Here is a 24,297-nt window from a genome sequence, read left to right as displayed (position 1 = left end):
TGATTTGTGAGCTGGAGATACGAGAGAGTGAAATGCCATGCTAGACAGGCATTTCTGAACCAGGTCTTCAAAGAATGATGTAAACAACATCACTGCTGAACCTCTCTTTCCTATTGCTTGCACAGCCCTGAGGAGTGGTGGGAAGGAGCTCTAACTCTCTGACGGACAATTTATTGTCCTCTACTCTGATGCACAGGGGCAACACGATGCTTCACTTTCACTTGCAAAGAGATCAGTGACTTACACTTGCTGTGCAAGACACTTCTGCTTAATCCAGCTCCTGCATRTTAGTGCTGAGGATTATTGGCGTACACCAGCCGTTGAGGGAATTAGGAAAGATTGTCCTAACCAAGATAGGAGAGGTCCTATTCCAGTTTATTTAGGCAGAATTCAGACACGCTGACTTCAGCTAATTGAAAAATTTCTGACAGAACGCTTCCCCTTGGAAAATGCTAAAACAATGGGTACAAAATGCTCCATATGAATATGTTGACCCAGTCAAAAATGATGCTAGCAACCAAGTAGGCAGCCATCCAGGCTAGTTACCCAGCCAGCCTGGCAGGCTCGGCAAAGAGCYGGTGAYGGCTGTCAGCCACAGAAGCTGCTTRGTCCGGCATCGCCTGGCTYCTTTCCTGGGATGGAATGAGTTTTCTCCTGAAGTGGTCTGGGAAGGGCACACAAGGAGACACAAAACCAGACATTTTGCCTCTTCTCACAGCTTTTTGCACAAAAGCCTGTGCTGCAGGGATCTGTGGCTGAGCTGCCACTCCATACACAAATAATACCGAGGGAAGCTTCTAGCAGAGAAGTACAAGGCCTAGTTCTGGGATGTTTAGTAGGACACAATTTTCCATCCAAATCCAGATTATGCAGTGAGATTGTCCTTATTATATTCACTAGTGATTTGGGCAATGGAGTAGAAAGTATAGCCTTTAAGCATGCAGATGACAAGTGAGAGGACTGCTGGCATGCTCGAGGACAGCATTAATTTTAAAGCGACTTACAGAAAGTGGAGAAATGGTCTGAAGAAACAGGTTGACATCCAGTGAGGACAAATGCAAAAAAAAATAGTTTGGAGGAAAACAAATATGGAATATCTGCTTAGGCTGCATTACTGTAGTAAAGAACTGAAGGGCTATGCAGATCACAAGCTGAACATATGATGCCAAATGCATTATAATGAAAAACAGCAGAATGGGACTTACAAATAAGAGTACAGACTGTCAGGCAAGCCAAGCAATCCTTCTCCTTTGGTAATACCTCTGCTGGAGTAGTAGGTCTGGTCTGACACTGCACTTCTAGAAGGACATGGTCCTGCTGGACAGGGAACAGAAGAGATAGTAGAAAAAGGAGAACTCTGAGAAACGTCTGAAGGAACTGAGTTGTTCAGTCTAGGACAAGAAGCACCAGAGGAAAGATGGTAGATGGTATATCTTCATATATGAGACATAGCCAGGAAGCAGGATGCCCCTGGCTGGGATTAGGCAGGGAGGATGTCAGGCTTTAGGCAACATTTCCAGTGGGCACAGAGAATATTTGGGCAGGCAGAAGGTTTTAGAAGAGCTTGGAAAAGCACCTGCCAAAGGTGTCAAAAGTACAACCCTGTCAGGGGCAGCACAGGGATTATGTGCCCTCAGGAATTTTCTTCTACCACAGCTCCTGCAATGCCCGTAGGCAGGACCTGTCTGAATCAGGACACAGGAGCTCATGGAAGGGAGGCATCTGGCTGCACACATCAAGGTAATTTGACAGAGAGGGAAAGTGCACTTTCCCTCAATTCATTACACCGACTGTGCCACAAAAGCCAATAAACTAGAGGGCTGGATTCTCTACTGCTGTGAACTAACTTGGCTCCAAAGCTAGTGGCAATACACCAGTTCGCACCTCCTTAGAATATGATGTATAAAATCTGATGCAAAAGCCTGGTGAGCAATTCCCTCTTCATGTTCTGGCAGGCCATCAATCACTGCAATATGCAGCTGGAGAACTACATGTTGGGAAAATAAAGGGCCGGCTAAAATACCCAGCCTGATCCCAAATAGCCTGAACATGCAAGGCATTGTATTTTATATATCCTTGTTCAATATATTGTATCATTCATTTTATTGCCACCTGTCAAACCTTTTGATAAACAAAAAGCCAGGGTGAAGCACACACAGTCCCTTCTAATTGTCTTTTATTTTCTCACTTTTCTTGAAAAATGTAATCTTCTGTCACACAGTGATGTGCTTTCTTCTCTGTCTCCCTGCTATTACAAACTTTAATAGATACTGTCATATAGGATTTATAATAGGCAGTGCCCACTTTGAGAGCAATGACAAAAACACACTGCATCATTATTCTGTACTACCGAGTTTACATAGCATTTGCTTGTCAAGTTAGCCAGGTTAACAGCTTCCTGCTTCAGCAGAGAGCAAGATGCACACCCTCATCTCTCTGTTTGCTAGATATTTCACTTCAAAGGAAAATCATTTGACATTACTGCTCCAGCAGGAGCCAGTTCCATCTCAGAGCAGCAGCAAAACATTACTTTCTGAATTACGTGACTGATTCAGTAGCACTCTACACTTTTTTGCATTTGGCCTATTTATAGCCAGTGCAGCCAGTCCACTCTTCTGCTTTCAGAATGACAGAATGAAAGCTGCATTTGCTGGAATGCTGGTATTTTAGTAGAAACTCAGCACTCTGATGGAGAAAGGATGGTACATCAGCTTATAGCAGAGACCTTCCTCCAGTATACTCAAGCGTGGCAGATAAGCCTGATGCTGTGCTAGCTCAAGTCCTGATTTCTCCTGACAGAAAGATCTGACTTCAGTCTGGGAGTAGCCCTGAAATTCTTAGTGAAAGCTAGCATGAAAAAGCAAAGCCAGAGATAACCACCACAGAGAAGTGCACCTCTCTTTCATTTATCTGATTTAGATGAGCATGAAATAGCCAGGAGAAAACAGCTAGACTAAGAAAAAAAATGCATGAATTTTACAGGCTCAGCTTGCATGAATTATCTCCTTGAAGGCTATTTCAGTAATCCACTCCTCCATCCAGTCTGAATAGATGGAGAACCATTTAATTGCCTGAGGATAATAATGTTTAGCATTTAAGCATCATTTGAAGTGCTCAAGATTCTTTCTAATGGAGGGAAGAGTCTTGCTGCCTAGCTTCTATGGAGGCAGAGCAGCCCAGGTGAGCAGGGCAGCAGAGACCTTTGCCTTTAGAAACACTGTGTGATAGGAGACAAGATGCGGTGCCCACAGCCTCTGCAGACCAGTAGGAGCACTGCGAGGKCTGAGGATGGAAAGTGGCCCAAGCACTTGTCATTGGCATGGTCATCTTCAGCACAGCAAGAGGCTCAGAAAAGGCAGGCATCAGCAAAACTGGGTTGCCCTTGTCTAAGTGGTGCTCATCCCTTTACAGTGACGGTCTGAGAAGCCATCGCATTCAGAAATTCCCCAAAGAGCATCAAAAGGATCCTCTAAAACCTTCTGTAGAGATATCCTTGAGGACAGAGTTGTCTATGCCAGGCCAACAAGAGATCTGGTAAAGAAAGGGGGACTAGTCCCACCGTGGCACAATGCAAAATAAAGTTCTTGTTTGAGATGCTTCTAGCCCCTCTACAGGCATGGGATGGGAAAGGTTCATACACAAGGTCCCCGTTTACATAGTCCTCTCCAAGAAAGAAAGGGCAGTTGCTCTGAAAAATARAAGATCTTTGACTCAACAGTCATGTGACAATTTGCAAGGTTTTGAATTTTGCTCTTTTTTTTTTGTTGYGATTAAGAAACCCTCTAATTTTGCTTTGAGAATTACTTTTACTTATTGTTTTACAATATTAAAACCATACCTGATAATTGCCTTACCTTATCAGAAACAAATCTTAGTAAATTTAGACAACGAATTTATTACTTCCTAACTTTAGTGATCATATGAAGAAAAGAATTAAAAGAAGTGATCTGGAGAAGGAAGTTACGCTTTTAAGATATTAAAAAGCATTAAGATAAATTACCTGGCTGAGCTCCCTTTGCTGTCCTTGTGCTCATCTTGGCATTGGTCCTGGTGGGAAAGGCTCATTTCCAAAACCCAGAAGGATTTTTACAAGGCAGAAGCATTCTTCCCAGGTAGAGGAGGTCTGGCTTGGGACCAGGGCAGGTACCCATGTGGGAAGGAGCAAGTAGAGGGGCTGTGGTAGAAGAGCTGCAGAGATCAGCACAGCAATGTAGTGATTCACAGTGATTTCTTTCACCGAGAGTGGTATGTTGACTGAGAGCTCGTGTAAGCTGAAGGAACGGTACCTGTCTAACATAAAGGCTTGTTTTGGCAGAAGATGTGAAATTCAAGTGCAGAGGCCTGTGATGACAGAAGTCACTTTCTGACAATAAAACTTTATGGAGCAGCGTAAGGCTTTCCTCCACCTACCGCAGCTCCCTGCAAACACAGCACAACAGCAGCACAACAGAATATTTCTCCGGTGACTAAAAACTCCCTTGAACGCTCAAGGCCACATTAGCAGCTCCCTTTGCAGAATCCCGTAAGGACACGTTACTAGAAGTCAGGGAGGAACCAGCTCACAAGAGTTTAGAGACTGTTTCCTCTTTGGATTGAAAAACAAAGCAGCAAAGCTTTCTTTGTTTTCAGACCCACTAAGCTGGGCCATTTTCAGGAAATGCCCCATTACCTAAAACAATTACAACCATTGTCACATCTCTGATGAGTTTAGTTTGGCTTTTAGYGTCTATTGGGAAAACGTTAACAGGCACAAACGTTGTGTGTAAGGCCACTTCATAGCTGGGTGCTCCTGCAGCATTTTTTATTCACCAGTTTATGGTGAATAAAGTAGCATGACTGTCCATGTCCTCAGCTTTAAGCTTTAAGCTGCATTTAAGCTAGCTTTAAGCAGGCAAATTCTCCCACTGTCCTCCTCTCCTGCTCCTCATGGGGCAGCTCACCTTCTGAAAGCTGAGTGCTTATCGAAGGGCTTCAGCAGATTTTGTCTTCAGCACCCTGTAGTGTCTGAGCACCAGTTCAGTTCAAGGACTAATATTAGCCATAAGATAGCACCTCAGATCCATATAGGCTATTTTTGGAACTGTATCGAACTACTACTGCTCAGCAGATGTGACAGCACTGCTTATATCCCAGATTTTAAATCCAATTTTCCAAAAGTAAAATATTCCTTTGCTGAAGTTTTCATTAACAATCTCTATTATCTACGTAATTGGATGGCAGCATTTAACAGTGATTAATTTAGAGTTACCGTGCATTCAGAAATTAAAAAAATGCTGTCCTTACCAGTCTGTCTCAGTGGAAAAATAAGCAGGGAGCAGCGGAGTTGATTTCGCTGTGTGATGAAGACACACAGTATCATTATCAATAGAATAGAGCATCTCTTGAAGGTGGCCTGATAACAACAGTAATTAGGTATTCAATCACACACAAGCACTAAGACCAGCCAAACAAATGTATGTCTGCTAAGGGAAATAGCCCATGGAAAGATTATACGTTTGCTGAACCAAAAGTAAAGCATATAATGAAAGCTCTTCGCACTCCGGAGTCTAGCGCGTTCCCACACAAACTGTTTTCCTACGGACTTATTAATCAGAGCTACCCATGCGATTTCTGCTGCATCGCACTGGGCACTGATGTGTCCCAAGGTGTGACCCAAAGCCCGGGGGGCTGAGAGGCTCCTTTCAGTTATGCCTGCAGATTTTGCATCAGGCTTTATGAAACGAGAGCAGCCCCGCGCTGGGGGAGCAGCTTGCGGACCCTCACACCTAAAGCGCTAATTAAAGTCAGGTTCAGCACTGATGCTGCGATACCACCACAAGCTCTGCTGCAACCCCTTCTGCCCCACATCCTGCAACAGCCCATATGGAGGGAAGGGGCTATCATTTGCGACTGATCACCTGCAATTTAGCAAAATGGAGCAAAATAAAAGCGTTGTGCTTTGTCCCTCACTTTTGTATGTTAGACTGTAGATTGTCAGAGGCAGATGGTGTACCCCTGGCACGTGAACTGGCCTGCCAGTTTAGTTTCCAGAGCACTCTGCTCAGCCCCCCGTAAGAGAAGGCACGGCACAGCACGGAAACGTGTTCCCGTTTGTACCACATGCTCTGTGGTAGCTGATCCACMCTGGAGTAGTAAGTTGTTAAGAGGAATTAATTAATTAAATCTCCTGCTACCAAATCATTCCTGTTTCATTTCTATACAGTCACCAAAGGTGATATTTATACACACGTGAACTCTGCAGGATTTTATACTGGTGGTTTCAAGAGAGGTGCACTTAGCCTTTTGTCCATGCGGTTCTCATCAGTGGTCATAAGGGTAGGGAAAATGATAGCACTTCCCGCAGAGCAAGCCAATCAGTCCAGGAGACCGTTGAATCGAGAGATGAGTGACACATTCCAGGGGAGCGCTGCTGGAGGCTAGCTTCAGCTTAGGGTGGCCAGCACCCTGCGATGAATATCTCCTGCGATGGAGAGAGACCCGTACCCATGGTGCAGCCTCACAGTCACCGCAAGTGCGTCCACCTCTGCTGTCCTCCTCTTGCCTCTGGTGGGGCCTTGTCACTGCTTCCTGTAAGCCCTGGTGCCCACGCAGCCGCAGGAGGAGCCTCGGCCACGTGCCAAAGTGCCAGAGAGGCAACCTGGGAATAAGAAAACAGGTTAGTTTCCAGCCAGCTCAGCTCGTTTATCCAATGCATCCCAGAACTGCACAAGCACTAGGGCTGTTGAAAATGTGGTTTACGTTGAGGGGAGGGAGGTGGTGATACCAGCTCTTCTGAGAGCAGCCTGCAATTAGAGCCACACAAACCAGCTGTGAAACTAGTGGCTAATTTGATTTCTCTCCACTGCTTGCAGAGGGCACTAGGGAGAAGATAACCTGGGTAAGTGTAACCTTAGAGCACAAAAAGGCCCATGTTTGTGGTAAGGATCAAGCTGCTCTACCTATGGTACACTTGGAAGGTCCATGGAAATGAGGTGAGGAATTACTGGTWAGGGAAAAGGTGGTCCCACAGATCCAAGAGTTTAAAGTCACCCTGGATAATCAGCCTTGATCCACAGAGATCCTACACGATGCCAGGCAAGCAATTTAGAGTGGATATTCATGAGTGGTCCTTGTTAGTCTATTCATATTTTTCTGCCTGCCTGACAGAGCCCCTGGGCCAGGCACGTAGCTGCAGCTGATGCTAATGTTTCCAAAGGCCCATGTGCAAGAAGGAGGCCCCGCAGCCCCAGTGAAGGGGACAACGAGGCCTGGGGGAGGTAGGAGCAGGGAGTGTCTATCGCTGACAATGAGTCAGGAGATCTGCATAGGCTAAGGAGCAAAAAGAAGTCTACATGAATTATTCGTTATATTAATTGTTCTGTTAGTCTTACTTTCTTGGACTCAGTCTGAAAATGGAGTTTTTAGTTTCCTTTTCCTACCCAGAAGTAGGCACTCAGAGATGAGTCCAGCCCCCAGTCTAACCCCAATGCCCCAAATTCATGGCAGGTCCGGGGCACAGTACCAGGAAGGCCCATTTCTGCTTCACATGCTGCCACCTGCAAGGTAGGATAAATACCAGCTGCTGCTGCACGCGTTTTATGTTGCTCAGGGATGTAATGGATTAAATAGTGGACACATTAAATGATCTCTAACTGTAATTAGCTCCCTCTGTGCTTATAACACTACAGTCTCATACAAATGATTTCTAATGATACACRCAGTGACTAGGAATGGGGTAATAGCCATTTAAACAGTTGCTGATCCCTCAGCTGGTACCTGACAGTGTATTTTATAGCTATGGAGAAACTTCAGACATTGACCTAGAGAAAGCCTGGTCAGATGAGAAGAACAGAGTTGGTGCTCTTCTCCTAATGGTAACAGATAGATAATGTTTCAGCTGTGAGATGCAACGGCTGCTCTTTCCCTGCAGCATAATTAGCAAAACCAATAGCATTCTCTCAACTCATGCCTATGATATAGGCACTCAATGACAGTCAAGACAATCTTCCTAAAAAATATTCTTATCTATGTAGTTCTCTGTAAGTAGATTTACATACCTAATGTTCAGAAATGAAAGCTTATTTTTTTAATACGTGATAGTAAGCTTCATCAGTGAATAAAACTTATAAAACATACCAAGGCTGCAACCTGCCAGCCACCCAGGGCAGCATGGACCAGCTCGCAAGCTCAGGGACTTAAGCTTGCAGTTTCAGAATTAGAGATATTACAACTCTTTCTTTTTAATGATTTATTTTCATCTTGTTCCTCAAGCTAACGTGAAGACGAGATTTTTATTCAAGCAACTTTATTTTTATTTGGTTCAAGAAGCATGAAAATTGCAGCTCCCATGAATCATAAAGCCTGAAAGCAAAGGCTGCAAAGAAAATAAGTTTGCAACTTTAGCTACCCCAGTAATAATTAGCCAACACTAATTTTGTATATTGTATTCACTGAAAATAGGCAGTAAGTATGCCACAGTTGCTGAAAACCATGCCATGCCAAAGGAAACCTTTGTTTTTTTCCACGAGCAGAAACTTAGACTTCATTAGAAATTTGTTTTTGATGACGAAACAGCATGTCACAATCTTTTCCGCGTGACCTTGAAAATGGCAACATGCCTTAGTCTGCTGACTAGGTTTCGCTTTCCACGGAATGGAAAATAAATTTGTTATTTTTTTATAAGCACACACACACACATTTAAATGTGATCTGCTGCTATTTGAATACTAGAGCTCAACCTGCAACATGCAGAACTGCTGCCAGCAGAGTGCAATCTGCCCACTGAAGGCAAGACAGCATGAATGACAGAGGGCAAAAGAGATCTCTTCCACCAGCCCAAGTCTAAGAGCTGCCATCTAAGCTAGTAACAGAATTTACTGCCACGTGGAAGCTCAGTCTGCTAGGAAGTGAATGTATGTGATTGCAAAGCCACACTAAAACCTGCTTCACTTGTAAGGACGACATAAATACATTTCGTTTGTAGCGCTCTATGCTCAAAGCAATGAAAGGGAGAAGTAGGATTACAAGTTTCCAGGTAAGCAATATTTCTCCATTTTCAGTTTGGAGGGTTCAAGATTGCGGTAAAGAACTGATCGGCAATATAAGGAAACTAAACTGGGGATGAATCAAATACTCTGGAAAATTTTGTCTGGTTTTGCTTGAAATATAACAGTGAGGACATAAATGTGGGTAACAGTGGTATCACCAAGAAGGAGAAAATAGAGAAAATGTGCATATTCCTAGCTTTTGTCTGAACATAAATCTGGATTTGTTTAAAAAAAGCCTCATGGCCTTTGACTAATACATATTTGACTGAAAGGCGGTCTGCACTGGAGCTAAAATTCATGTATTAGTGTTAGTGTTTAACTAAATTATGGGGATACTGTTCAAATTCCTCTCTCAAATGCTCCCTAGTAATTAAGTGATACCTACCTTTCTGATCACATCATTCCTGTTGTGTTCCAGATTTACCTAATGGCTTTGTGAGAGAAAATCTGTCATGTTCTATTGATCATTGGTATAATATAGAAATTGCCATAGCAGTTGCATGCTAAAGTGTGGTATTTGAATCACATCAAAACCTAGTTCTGAACACATTGCTTCTACAGCTACCGTGCTGGCTGCTTTGTCTTTCTTTTTCTTTTTCTTTTAATGCAATGGCTTCATCCTAGATGTTCAGTGTGTCGCTGAGTGTAGTTTAAAATACTGTGTTTCTAGGCCAAGAGATAGGAATTTGGGCTTGATACTACCCTGTCTTGCACTTTGTGAAGTCATTTAAAATATTTTCTYGGATAGACTAGATTAGGATCTGGAGGAGTGCTGCTGATCCGATATGCTGAAGACCTGGAGTGGCTCTCATCTTGCCTCACTTGAGCCACATAAAGGCAAGACATCCAGATCTGAGCTACTCACCTTGGGCTGTCTTTGTGGTCAATGGAGAGAAATAGGTATGTCAAAAAAGTAAATCATTTATCTTAGAAACCTCTCTTATGGTAAGATGTATCATCCCTTGGAGGAACCTACATCTCTCCCTTGGCTAAAAAGGAGGAGTTGAGGATGATTGGCTCTAATTTAAATTTTTCAATAGCTGAAGTTAGGTGAGAGGAATTTCATCCTTGAAATCCTTAACACTCTTCCAGGTTAAAGCACTACCAAGAAAGGTTATGTTTTTCATTCACTGTGGAGAGATCCAAACTGGCCATGGCAGGTGAGAAGCCATTTCAGAGACAGGTCTATCTAGCACCAGTYCTTAAGAAACGTGAAGCAAGTTCAATATCTTTACTCAGTATCTGTGCTTTCCACCACTCCTCTGTGCTTTGAGAAACAGAACCTTTAATCGTTTGCATCAGTTTTATGCCACTGTCAAGCTATTTGGTTTTAAATACATTTATGCCAGTTTCAGACTCTGCTGACTTTAAGATATTAAGATCATACTCAGGGAATAAATCAGAATTGTCAGGTTATTGGAGCATCAGGTCCTGTGACCTGCATCTGAACCCATCATCTTTTGGTTTTCACAAAACTAGAACAACATCTCTRGTTTCATGAATGCAAACCACTAACTAGTTCAGGTAAATGAAGTTAAARTATGGGTGCAGGTTTAATTTCTGAAAGGCTAAGACTACTTTGCAAAGTTTTGCAAAATCGAAGCCAAAACACTCTCTAGCTCCCTAAACCTACTTCCTACTCCTGCAGGTTTGCAAATAAGCAGTAATTATCTTCTTCAATATAGGARTTTAAAAAAAGGCAGGTTAAAATTAAACATTATCAAAATTAAACATAAAGGGGAGGGAAGTGTGAAATTAAACATTTGAGTGGGAGGTATCTAGGTCAGAGCCAGGCRTGTTAGCAAACCTCTCTCCCTTCCCTACTATGCTTTGTCAAGCAAGGCAAATATGACATTTACTTCAGTGAAAAAAGGTTTAGCTGAATGCATTTTCCTGACAAATCAATTAAAACTAAGTATCTGATTTTCCTAAAGCTTTAAGAAGATTTCTGCAAACATGGCATCTGAACACAAAACCAACTTTACTACTCGGCCAGGCCATGCAGACCCTTATACAAGTTGCAAGGATGAGGATTTCTTACAGGTGAAATCCTATCTCTCCGTCCTTTACAGCCTCATCTTTCTGGTGTGCTTCCCAGGAAACGTTGTGACAATTTGTATATACTTTTTCAAGATGAGGCCCTGGAAAAGCAGCACCATCATTATGTTAAACCTGGCTGTCACAGACCTATTATATATAGCCACACTTCCTTTCTTTATACATTACTCTGCTAATGGAAATAACTGGATTTTTGGAGACTTCATGTGCAAGTTTATTCACTTTGGTTTCTACTTCAACATGTACAGTGGTATTATCTTCCTTAGCTGCTTCAGCCTCTTCCGCTTTTTTGTAATCGTTTACCCAATTAGATGCTTTTTCATTCAAAAACGGAGATGGGTAGTGGTGACTTGCATAGTAGTTTGGATAATTTCCCTAGCAGCCATCAGCCCCTTGGGCATCTTGATCGCCACGAAAGATACACAGAACAGAACGATCTGCCTGGACCTAGCTACTGCTGAGGACCTTGATACCAGTCGATGGTATAACTGGCTCCTGACAACGTTTGCCTTCTTYTTGCCCTTGCTGACAGTGACGCTGTGCTACGTCCTCATCATTTATGCCTTGGCTAGGGGGCCCCACATGCAGGCTTGCTACAGGCAAAAGGCCCGCAGACTTGCCGTCGTCCTCTTGGTGGTCTTTTATGTGTGCTTCCTCCCTTTCCACATCTTTCGGGGGATTCACATCGAGCTCCGACTGAGACCAGTTAGCTGCCACTTGAAGAACCTGATSCTTTTTATGTTTGTTTTAGCTAAACCCTTAGCAGCGTTAAATACGTTTGGTAACTTGCTGCTTTATGTGGTGACAGGAGACAACTTCCAGCAGGCTATTCTTTCGCTCCTCAAGCTCCAGACAAACCAGAATCTGAAACAGAGGAACTCTATGCCATAAGAAAGCCATGGAAGAATGGGGCCAAACTCACCCATGACCAACTACACACAACCTCCCTGCCATCAGCACAGCTCAGGTTAACCCTAGCTATACCAGCAGAGAGCTTATTTGTTCTGTGTTTCGGACTTATAAATCAATCATCAAAWAATAAAATCTTAAAACTTAAATATTTGAAAAATAAAAGGGATAGCTTCTCAGAAATGTCTCTGCATTTGTTGCCTGAATTCTTGATATCTTCTGGAGAATGGCCTGCAGTTCTGGAAAAAAAAATGCTTATTAGTGGCAGATACATATTCAGGATGGGAAAAATTTCATTTGATTTTAGTAACTTGGAAGTTAAGTGTCTAGTCTAAGGTAGATTCCTGCCTTTGGCTTTTTTTCTTAATCAATGAAGAGGAGTAAGAYCCTCCAGAGGGCAATTCATCCTACCTGTCTTAGACATGTAGGTGAGGTTCATCTTACCTCACTGGAGATGTTGTAAGRGTAAGTGTCTATATATAAGCTAATCACCTTGGCCTCCCCTGATGACTTCCCTTTATAATGGAGAGAAATTAGCAGTTTTAGAGCGTGATTCACCTAATTATTCTTGATGACTGCATTTGGATGAGATGAATCATGACCTAGAAGTGCTTATTTCTCTCCATTGACCATAAAAGGTAAGTAGATCAGACACAGACCTAATGTAGATGCTTACTCAGCTGACGCCCAGTTTCAGTACAGGATGGGATGGATCACTCTTTAGAGGTGGCTAAAGCGGGAGCTGACATAACAAGACCAATATTTAGATCCTTCAATGTTCTCCTGAAGATTAATGGTGCAGTAACATACCACCACCCTTACAAGGAATTTCCTTTCTCCTAACTGTGTTTCTGAATTAATTCTAGTTTGGAGATAAGAAGTGGATGGATGCATAAATGGGCTAGATCCATACACAATACAATTTCATGTTTCTCCTCTTTACTCAGTGGCACTCTGCTTGACTGTACCAGCTGAGGAACAAATTTAGGTAATAATACATTTAAAAGGCAATGTCAGTGTTTCACAAGAGGAAAATTTGAGTCTAATGCTTGCAGACACCATCTAGAGATGTCCTAGAACAGCTGAGATATCCCAGACAACAGCAGTACAAACTATTATCAACATGATATTTGAATGAGCCCAACAGGATGACCACAGAGCAGACTCTCTGACAGAGTTTTATAAGACCCTTCTTTATTGCCTCACCTTTTTTGCTCTCCACTCCAAAATGTCCACTAATCAATGGCAACATATGTTGCCTCAAGGCCTTAATGCTGCCCTTCTCCTTATTGAGTCCCTTTTTGCATGGCCTTGTCTTCAGGTGACCACCTGACCATTTGGCCTTCCCATTAAGAACATGCATGGGTGATTGGCAAGTAGGCTACCAATTTTCTGTGCCATGAGGTAACCAGTTACGGCCTCTATTGGGGCCAGCCACCTCAGCAGCTAAGGGAGGACAGCAGGCAACAGCAAACAAGAGGCATATTAGGGAAACGAGAGGATGTAAGAAACCATTCCTGACATAGGAAGGGCAAGATTGGGAAAGGATGAACAGCCTTCATGTGGGATAGGGTGGAAGATGGTCTGAGAAAGAAAAGTTCTAGCAGAAAGTAGAGGAAGAAGTCATCTCTTGTAGGCATAGCCCATTTGATTTTAATTCACCCCTAGGTATTAGTCAAGACATTTTTTAAAACTTTTGCACAGTGCAGCATGGTCTCCCCTGTGGCTACTACCCATCYTCAAATTGCAGATGAGCATCGTAGGTGAAGAAGGAATCCCATGTACTGCAGGGATGCAGAGATGTTGCATGTGACAAACGTTCCAAAATTCAATGAAAATGTCTCCTTCCCCACATGCTTCATTGGATTTGCCAGACTCTAGGAGCCACACCACTTCCTTCAACACCCTTACAGTTCTGCTTACAGCTGCTTGCTCCTGATACACCAAAGGCAGCTGATCCACCATGACCAAGCAACACTGAATATGGCGTATTACCTGTTTTTTTTCAGTTTAGGATATACTATCCAGAAACCACTTGGTTCTCTGAGCACAAGCAGGATGATAAGTTCTCTTTTAAGCCTCTAGTGCATACGGACATGAGCATTTACTAACTCCAATTGCATGCTACCTAAAATATCTAATGGAGGCTGGTTCTTTAGGAGTTCAGGACAGAAAAGGAACTGACTCTATTTTTGCAGYAGCGATAAGGAAAATGTTCTTACTGTCAACTTTAAGTGAAGCTCTGCTTTAGTCCCYTTGCAGCTGCACTTGATATTTTCTGGATAAATTATTCAGCACGCTCATTTGTTCATACATCCGGGCTATGTGCTCTTTTTAAATGCAAGATGCCTGGAACATCTTTAGTACTAACATCACTGCCTGGAACGATTTGAGCAGATGTAATTCCTAACTGGCAAGGGGATGAACCAGATCTAGATTTCTACGAATTGTGGAGAATGAGCACATAAGCTACTTTATGCTAAATGATATACWTACAATTTCAGTAAAAGTCATAAGAATGAGAATGCAAGATCTGTACAAGAATCCCACCCTGTGATGACCAGCGCTGGCCTCGGACTACATTGTTTCATTTGCAATAACCTACCCCTCTTTGCTTGCCTTCTGGGCATACAATACTTGCACACTTCTCTTGGTCCTTTCTTGACTCCGCTGCTCCTGTTGCATGTCTGCCGCATTGATGGCTACAGAGCAGTAACTCTTCACAGGCTTGTGCCTCACCTGCTTCTCATGCCCTGATGTCAGCCAACCAAAGACAGCAATCAGTTGTCTACTTGTTAGCATCCATTCAACTCTTCACTGCAATTCGCCACCAGCCTAAGCTGGAGAAAAAAGGGGAAGACTATGAAAATGTTGTTTTGTAAACAATGATACCATCTGACATGGCAGTCAGATTCAACAGCAGAACGTGAKTCTTGTATCTTAAAATTTATATCACCACAGATAGGGGAGAACAGTTTAGTCATATTTATATCTCATCATGTTTTGGTTTGACATCAGTACGGGTTTTGTTTTCTTTTTAGGTTTAATTTTAAATATTCTCATAAGTTTGTCAGAATTTTACAGTGTAAAGGCTTGACTTTTTTTCCTGGCTACCTACAATATGCTTGTTTTAAGGGGAAAGGAGAAAGAAACTTAACATGTTCAGGAAATAAAAGATAGATTTGTATCTCCATCACCACTGGACATCACGACAGGGCATTGATTTTTAAATAGTTATCATATTATGATCATTTACTGTTTACTGTTGTAATGTTTTCACAAGACTAAAGCATTATTACATCTACATACAAAAAAATATAAAGTCAAAATGTATATATTACTATTCTAAATAAAGGCTCAGATCCACACCTTCTAACCTAGGCACCTACTTGTGCAAATGCACTGGAGGAAATGGTCTAAGAGAAGACAAGAGTGACATTTCTCAGCAAATTTAGAATTTCTCTGGTGTCTGATTCCCACTGATAATTAAAAAAAATGACAGTTCCTAAAATAATACCTTCTGTAAGGCAATCAACAATAATTATTCTTGAAAAGGAAAGGATGAATCTCAGGAACATCACTGTTGATACCAGGTTGCTCATTTCGTTCTGCTTTAATCTTCAGAACATGATGTGATCTTTGCGGCAGTCTGAGAGCAAKGGCTCTGCTCCTCTGGGCATTTCTGACCGTTTTTTTTTTTAAGATAATGGATCCACCTTGGRAGTGTAGGAGGTAACTAGTTAACCCTTTGGGCAGCTCCATCAGCTTCACCCCCAGCGAAAGGCATGACTGCTACTTTAAGGACGCTATTTGCAGAGAGCAGAAGGAATATAACTGGTGGGAGAAAACTATAGATATGACAAAATACCAGAGAGCAGACCACAGTTCTCCACCTGTCTATTACCAATAGCAAGGAAAARTAGTGAGAAATCTTTTTACACAAAAATAGCACAGTTCAAGGAGAAACCTGGCTGGTGCCAGAAGCATGACAGTGGCAGATTGTCAAGCCTGTCCCACGCTGCTGCTTGTTAGTGACGTGGGGCTCAGGGACTTCACGACTGAGCCAGTGAAGAAGGGGGCAAGGCTAGTCCTGTCAGGTGTACAACACATGTACCTCATTTGGTCCTGTCTCTAAGGAGCTAGAAATATCTCTGTTCTTAGGAATGCTTAAAGAGCCCAGCAGAAAGTCTACGCTTGTCAGTTTAAGTAGCCTCAACTGACTCCAGATCCATATGGATTCAGGGGCTGGAGTGCGTGAGGGAGAGTGAAATGGGGAGGTGAGGAAACCTGCCTCAGGTTTGACACATAGATTCACGGCTTCCACCTTCTCTGAATGAATATGACCCCCTTTCCTTTTTAACCTTTTTTTTTTTTTTTTTTTTTTTTTTATCTTCTCTGAGAGTTCATGCAAACCCACAAAGGAGCAGGAGGTATCGGTCTCTGTGCCCAGGCAGCTGTGGGAAGGGAAGACACCACACACAAGGATGTCTGATTTTGTATAGCATCCCACAAAATCAACGCAGCTTGTCACATTTGGTTTAAAAGTATAACCACACCAGGTCAGACATAAAAAATGCTCTTTGGTCTTGGGGAGGGAGGAAAAGCCTCTGCCAATTCATCAGTGATTTCCATTATCAAGGAGTAAACCTGAGCCTCAATTAAACATGTCATCATTATTTAATTACTGCATTTATAAACTATGAATGTCAGTAATATCTCTCTCTGTAAATGTACAAATCCTATACAAATAGCTCTCTAGCATATCCCCACAGATCCATCAGCAGATTTCCACTTCATAAAACCACCTACCCAAACATCAACCTCAGTGACTGTTCATAGGTTTGCATATGCAAACCCTGAGGAGCAGTGACGAGGATGACTAAACCTGTGAGCAAGCACGGTCACTAGGCTTAGAGCCTAAAACTGGGGTTCAAGTGTTAGCCACAAATTACATCGAAATTTTGAACCTTGTATCTAGAGCCTTCCTGAGCTCCTGTGGCACCTTGGGCCTGCATCACTAAAATAAATTATGATTTCGTACAGTAGAAGGAAAAGAGGATATTAGAGATTTCTGAATTTTACTTAAACCTATGAACGGAGGGACCGTGGGAAATCACACCCATCAGCGGCTTTTGCTGTCGCTGCGGCAGACCGCAGYCGCCACAGAGGGTGCAGTTCCTGCATGCTGAACAGAGCAGCTCGCTTAACCTGCTCTTCGGGTCGCTTGGGTAATTCCTCGCCAGGCACAGGGAAACACACGCGTTTTCAGCACCGTGTTTCTCCCCCRCTACCCAAAAAGCGGGGCTGAATTGAGCGCATGAGCAGCGGTGGGCTGACTCTTCCCAAAACCAGTAGAGCTGRTACAAATGCCGAGAACCCCTGTAAGAGTCACCAGAGCAAAACAGAAAATAATTGCAGCAACATGCAAACTCTTCTGAAGCAGTTTTCAGAAGTTTGTGATGACCTGCTGGACTGAATAAGCATGATTACATTTCAGATCTGATTTTCTGCTAAATATTGAATTAGCAAGGTTTTTTTGTTGTTTCCAAGGCCCGTCTCTAAGTGTACTGGTTTGTTTATATTTAGGTTAAGTAGCACCTGGCTACTTAGCTTCTTTTCTGTGCCATGGAAACAAGTTGTATTTGCCTATGGGATAAATGATAATGTTCCGTTCTAAAATGGATTTGGGTGTGTATTCAACTGTGGGGTATTTGCTTGTRTAAATTTTGATGTAAATTTTGGTATTAAGAGCTGATATTTCAAAATGATTTTGTGCTTCACTTCTGTGCTGCAAAATTAAGTGTCTCCCCCTGTCCAGGCAGTGTAGATTTAGTCACATATTTAAACAGAATACAGGGAGCATATTTATCTGATCTGTTTAAAATGTATAGCTTAAGTTGAGCTGTTTTATCCTGTGAAGGTGACTATTTTGCCTCATGTAATACAAAAAACTGTTTTTTTCTCCCCTGAAAAAAAAAACGCTCTCAGTCATTACTTTTTATTTTATTTTAWTTTTCTTTTATCTTGGGAGAAATTTGGGGTAAAATTTCTTCAACTAACTTCATGTAATTTAAAATCCTACCTGAGAACTAGCTGCCTAGGAGGGGGTTATAGTCAGCAGAGAGAAATGGGAGCTTGGAGGGTCCAGTTAATTCTCTCTAAGGTGCCCAAACTGTGCCTCAGAAGTGCCTGTGTAGGGAGTCAAGGGGGTCCACATTTCTAATATCCAGGCTTTGATAAGATGAGACTGGTCCGCTGCGTGTCAGCATCAGGCTCATCCTTTTCTTTCCTGTCCTGAAAAGTCTGGCAAAAATCAGGCATAGGTTTTTGATGATATGATGATTTTTAAAGTGTGTCTACAGGRCACTTCAGCGAATTTTTACCATGTCCTTTGGCTAATCATTATYTTCAGGTAACCTAGCTGAGAGAGTCTGTTTTACATTCATTTGCCCTGCTGAATGAGAGGTTTCTGGGGAAGAGAACAGTTAYGTAGAAAGGCAGAGCTACATTCTGATGAAGTACAAAATGTATAAAAATATATAAGCACAAGAAAGACCCAGCTCAGATACAGGGAGAGTGGGAGTGCCCCAGGGTCTCCGCCGCCGTCCCGAGTGTCCCCTCTGGGGGCTGGCCCTCCGTGGGSCAAGGCACCTTGTGCTAACCAGGTGCTGATGGGACCGTGCTGCGGGGGGATGCCTAGGGAAGGGGGCTGATTTTTATGCAGATCTGTGCTGGGGTTTGGGCCTGGGCGCTGAAGAGGGGCGAGAGGGGGACTGGGGGGAATGGAAGGATCCCTGCATAGCACTAGGAAGGAAGAGCTAGCGAGGCACAGCAAAAAGCAAAGAGTGGGAGATTATTTGAGTTTACAGGATTCAGAAAAGGTACAAAAAGTGACAAGCAAAAAATAAATACATAAATAAATAGATAGAAATAAATACAATAAATGGACAGGGAGCCATCATGAAGGAAAAAGGCAGAGACTACAGTGTGTAAACTAGAGGCAGGCACACACACACACACACACACACACAGTGTTTCTAAGAGCCTGAGAAGGTGTTTAGAGGGGTTGCTCATGCCTAAGTCCTACTTGTGCATGTTTGAAGTGTTAAACTCCTTGAGTCTGCTGAAGACCAGAGCTTTCCTGAATGACCCTTAGCAGAGCTTGTCAGAAAAGGACTTTTCATCATGCGCTTTTAATTTGCCATAGCTCTAAGATAGGACACACTGTGACCAAGATCCTAAATGGAGTAGAAAAAATATTAAGGAAGTTCAGAAATCCAACTTACAGGAGATTCCTTCCTGTAATGTGATCAAACTATTATTTTTTTTTCATGAAATTTCTGAAGCACACAACTTTCAGCAGCAAAATTGAGGGACTACCAAGTGCATGAGAAATGTAGGTAACATGGAGATTAAAATGAGTAGCAGCCTGCAGGGTGACAGCTGCTGGAGAGATATCTTCACCACCTGTGGACCTACTCTTGAACCRACAAGCATTCATGCTCGTTCCTAACACTCCCTAATCTGGGAGCTACACGTGTAGTTAAGAACTGACACAGCTGAAAATTTCTCTCAGTTGCACCCAAGTAACACCCACATCAAAGGATACAATATAAAAATACATTACATTTGCACAAAGATAATTCTACATAATGGCTTAGGCAAACATTGTAATAAGTGTATGTGGAGGAGAGCTGTTAAGGGATGTGACTTATTTCTCATGTCTTAAAGCCTTTACCATGTCTTGTTGATCCAGCTGTTTTCACACGGCCTATTCAACTTTACCTTTGTCCTTTAAAATTTACAAAGACATACCTACCAATCACAGCAACAAATCAGTAGGAGAATAGAGAGCCCATTACCTACCCGAAGGATCCATTGCCCTAACTCTTCCTAATCTAAGTTTATACAGACACCCAGAAGAGCTCATAAATAAAGGTCACTGATAAAACTCCTCATCTCACTCACACTTTTTTTCCCTGAGAGAATTATGCTTTTTCTCCAAGCGGGGGGTTCCTGGGAGATCACAAGGCAAAGAGACACCTCAGTGAGTCCTGTCCCACAAATCATGGAGGTCATGCAACCATGCATTGAAACCCACCTGGTGAGACTAGGACCTAGCTTCTGCCTCCAAGTCCAATGCATCTGTCCCCTCAAAATTCATGTCTCAGTCCCCTGCAGGAGAAAGGCAGCTCCTTTTGAAGGCTGGCGGGGGAAAGGCCTGTGCAATAAGACAAGTTGCTCSTGGGTGCGTCTACCCATGCACTTCRAGCTGCTCTGCTGGCACAGTCTTATTCTTCCCCTCATCCCAGCTGCTACAGCCCTTATCTTTGAGCTAGCACTGGGTATCCTGGCACCTTGGGAGCCAAGCTAGCTGAAACCAATTGCATTTTTTCCTCCACATTGTGCTATCATTTTGGGCCGAGCCAGAACCCTGGGTGGCCAAAGAGTGCCAGTGCTGCCAGGAGGAGGACAGGGAGGTGCAGGTGTGAAAYGCAACCCAGGTGGCCTAGGCCTCCCTCGCCATAACCTTCTGCAGAGCCTCTCCTTCTGCTTGGGGCATCAGGTCCCCTCGAGAGACCTCCCAAACTGCTCCATGGGGCACATGGGCAGCAAGGACACATGCAGGAGAAGTCTGCATCGCTCTCTAGCTACCAACAGCTTTGACCAGTGGCCTAAGCTGGTCTTYTCAGTCCGTCTTCTGGTGAGGGGAAGGAGGTTTCCTCTGCAGGCAGCTGGCACTGGACATTTGTTAAGTCTCYTCTCCAGCCTTGCTGTCTGTAAGAGAGACTGGACACCTGTAGGTCACACACCTGCATGCAGATAGCACTGTAGAAACTTCACAAGACTAAATCACTCCCTGAACACACTGAAAAGCCTAGATCTTCCACTCATGCCTAAGTCATCATTTAGTTTTGYGAAATCAAGGGCACTTCTGCCTGAATTTCTCTTGACAGTCCATGCGGAAAGACAGAGTCTGCAGTGTTACGCTGTCATTGCCAGCTGCTGTGACACTGACCAGCCAGGTGCCCATCACGCTCACCATCTGTGCCCTCTCCCCAAAAGGCACACAGCAGGGGACTCTTCGTTTTCCACTGACCCTCTTATTTTCAGGTTTATCTTCACTATTCCCTTGCATTCCTGTGTGATCCCTTTTAACTCCAAGCTGAAGATCTACTTATTTTTCACCTTTAATTTCTGAGACAGTGCTCATTTGTCATAGAGTATGTGTCTATATAAATATGACCTCGTGGCTGTCATCCTCACCTGTCTGGGACTGTGTTTTCTGACACAGACAAATGACACCAGAAGTGGCTAGTGCARCACCACTACAGGCTCTCATCTCTATGGGTTATCACTGCGATAGCGTGTCTGAGTGTAACTGCTTACTAAGATGCAAGGTCAGTGGGAAAAGGACTGGAACAGTGATGAAAACCAAACTAGGGCAAGTTCCTGCTAGTATAAACTTCTTTGCTCATGCAAACTCCTTCCCTTTAAACAACTTGGYCAGTACTTGTTCTGTTCACATGCTTTTCAATTAAAAGCACTTCCATTATCAGAAGATGGGTTTTTCAGATACATGGAACATACTGTGCCAAAAGCACCCTTCGGAGCCAGAGAATTTATTTACATTATCCTYGGCAGAGAAATGTTTTGTTAAATCTGGCTGCAGCTGTCATATGATAATGAATGTACATATCTTCTATCCGTGACTATTATTTGAATAAGCACCTGTGTCTGCCCCCAAAATTGCACATCAATTACATAGATTTGTCACTGAGAGATAAATGAATCCTATCTTCAGAATTCATGATTCATGTGCTACCCTGGAAAACCAAATGCTAAGTTTAATTAGCTCCTGGACTAATTGCTTAATTCAAAAAATAAAAATTCCTCCAAAGCTTTCCTAGCCCAGCATTTGTAAGACTGCTGCTTGGCTGAATGGTGCTGAATGACAACCAACAGAAGACAGCATCAACTGCAGACCTAGTGACCAGGCAGGTTCCTTCTTGCCCAACATCAAAGTGCCCCTGTCCAGGCCAGGTTACAGGAACAAGTGGTGGAGAAAGGTATTGATTGTTTGGGGGCTTTTTAGTGCCTTCTTGCTGAAGTAAGTCCACCTACTCATACAAAATGCTTCTGCCTGCAGTTGCTTGTGTTCAGAAAACACATGAAAGCCTTCTTTTATCCATTGAAAGCCAAAGGGCTTGTTATTGTATCTTCGGCCCTGTCTGGCACTGACTGAACCTGAAGTTTTCATAGAAGAGATGGAAGCAAGTGAGCAGCTGATATTGGGTTCCCTGGTATGGAACTGAACACTCAGATAAGCATGACCGAGCAGAAGGATACTGCCCAAACAGGAAAATCTGCTGGCTAAACAGAGGCCAAAGATACACTGGAAGAAATACATGCAAGACACCTCATGTTTAAACCTATTCTTAGTTTCACTGTCAGTGAGATGTTTATTTAAGTAAGTAAGTGATGTCYGGGATTGGGATTAGGTAAGTATCTCCATGTATAGAATCATAGAATCAGTAAGGTTGGAAGGGACCTCTGGAGATCATCTAGTCCAACCTCCCTGCTCAAGAAGGGTCACCTAGAGCATGTTAGACAGGGCTGCATCCAGACAGGCCTTGAATACCTCCAGAGAAGGAGACTCCACAACCTCTCTGGGCAACCTGGTCCAGTGCTCCGTCACTCTCACAGGGAAGAAATTCCCCCTCACGSTCAGGCAGAACTTCCTTTGCTTCAATTTCTGCCCATTGCCTCTTGTCCTGTGACATGACAGCTGAAAAGAGTTTGTCCCCATCCACTTGACACCCTCCCTTCAGGTACTTGTACACATTGAYAAGATCCCCCCTCAGTCTGCTCTTCCCCAGGCTGAAGAAGCCCAGCTCTCACAGCCGTTCCTCATAGGGCAGGTGCTGCAGCCCTCTGGTCATCTTTGTAGCCCTACGCTGGACTCTCTCCAGTAGCTCCATGTCTCTCTTGTCCTGGGGAGCCCAGAGATGGATGCAGTACTCAAGATGAGGCCTCCCCAGGGCTGAGGAGAGGGGCAGGATCACCTCCCTCCACCTGCTGGCAACAGTCTTCCTAATGCACCTCAGGAGACCATTGGTCTTCTTGGCCACAAGGGCACACTACTGGCTCATGGTCAACTTGTCATCCACAAGCACTCCCAGGTCCTTCTCTGCAGAGCTGCTCTCCAGAAGGTCAGCCCCCAGCTTGTACTGGTGCCTAGGGTTATTTCTCCCTAGGTGCAGGACTCTGCACTTGTGCTTATTGGACTTYATGAGGTTCCTCTCTGCCCAATTCTTCAGCCTGTCCAGGTCTCTCTGAATGGCAGCACAGCCCTCTGGTGTGTCAGCCACTCCTCTCAGCTTGRKATCATCCGCAAACCTGCTGAGGAGGCACTCTGTCCGCTCATCCAGGTCGTTGATGACAAAGTTGAACAGGATGGGACCCAGTACTGGGCCCTGGGGGATGTCACTAGCCACAGGCCTCCGACTAGACTCCACACTGCTGATGACGACCCTCTGAGCTCTGCCTTTCAGCCAGTTCTCAATCCACTTCACTGTCCACTCGTCTAACCCACACTTCTTGAGCTTATCTAGGAGGATGTTATGGGAGACAGTGTCAAAAGCCTTGCTGAAGTCAAGGTACACAACGTCCACTGCTCTCCCCTCATCTACCCAGCCACTCATTCCATCACAGAAGGCTCTCTGGTTGGTTAAGCAGGATTTCCCCTTGGTGAATCCATGCTGGCTACTCCTCATCACCTTCTTTTCCTCCTTATGTCTGGAGATGACATCCAGCAGGAGCTGTTCCATCAGCTCTCCAGGGATGGAGGTGAGGCTGACCAGCCTATAGTTGCCTGGGTCCTCCTTCTTGCCCTTCTTGAAGACTGGAGTGACACTGGCTTTCTTCCAGTCCTCAGGCACCTCTCCAGTTCTCCAGGGCCTTTCAAAGATGATGGAGAGCGGCCTGGCAACAGCATCTGCCAGCTCCCTCAGTACCCATGGGTGCATCCCATCAGGGCCCATGGATTTATGGATGTCTAGCCTGCCCAGAAGGTCTCTAATCCTATCCTCCTCAACCAAAGGAAAGTCTTCCCTTCTCCAGACTTTCTCCCTTGTCTTCAGGCTCCGGGATTCTTGAGGGCTGCCCTTAGCARTGAAGACTGAAGCAAAGATAGAAGATACTTACATAGGTAAGAGTTTTAATATCGAGCTTTTACAGCTAGTAATATTTTTCAGATCAATAATTCAGGTAAATTATATTAAATAATGACTAAACAGTAAAG

The 24,297-nt window shown here is 43.7% G+C and overlaps 1 protein-coding gene across 1 annotated transcript; it reads left to right on the top strand.

Annotated features, from left to right (window-relative positions):
- Positions 1–10,982: 10,982 nt before the first annotated feature.
- Positions 10,983–11,975, top strand: LOC146595288 (2-oxoglutarate receptor 1-like). The gene has a single exon (XM_085306028.1). The coding sequence runs from the start codon at positions 10,983–10,985 to the stop codon at positions 11,973–11,975; it is 993 nt and encodes a 330-aa protein (XP_085162154.1).
- The last annotated feature ends 12,322 nt before the right edge of the window (positions 11,976–24,297 follow it).

This window comes from Rhea americana, unplaced genomic scaffold, assembly GCF_003343005.1.
Source record: "Rhea americana isolate MKP2758 unplaced genomic scaffold, rheAme1 scaffold_23, whole genome shotgun sequence".
Lineage (NCBI taxonomy): Eukaryota > Metazoa > Chordata > Aves > Rheiformes > Rheidae > Rhea > Rhea americana.
This window is presented reverse-complemented; position numbering and strand designations above follow the sequence as displayed.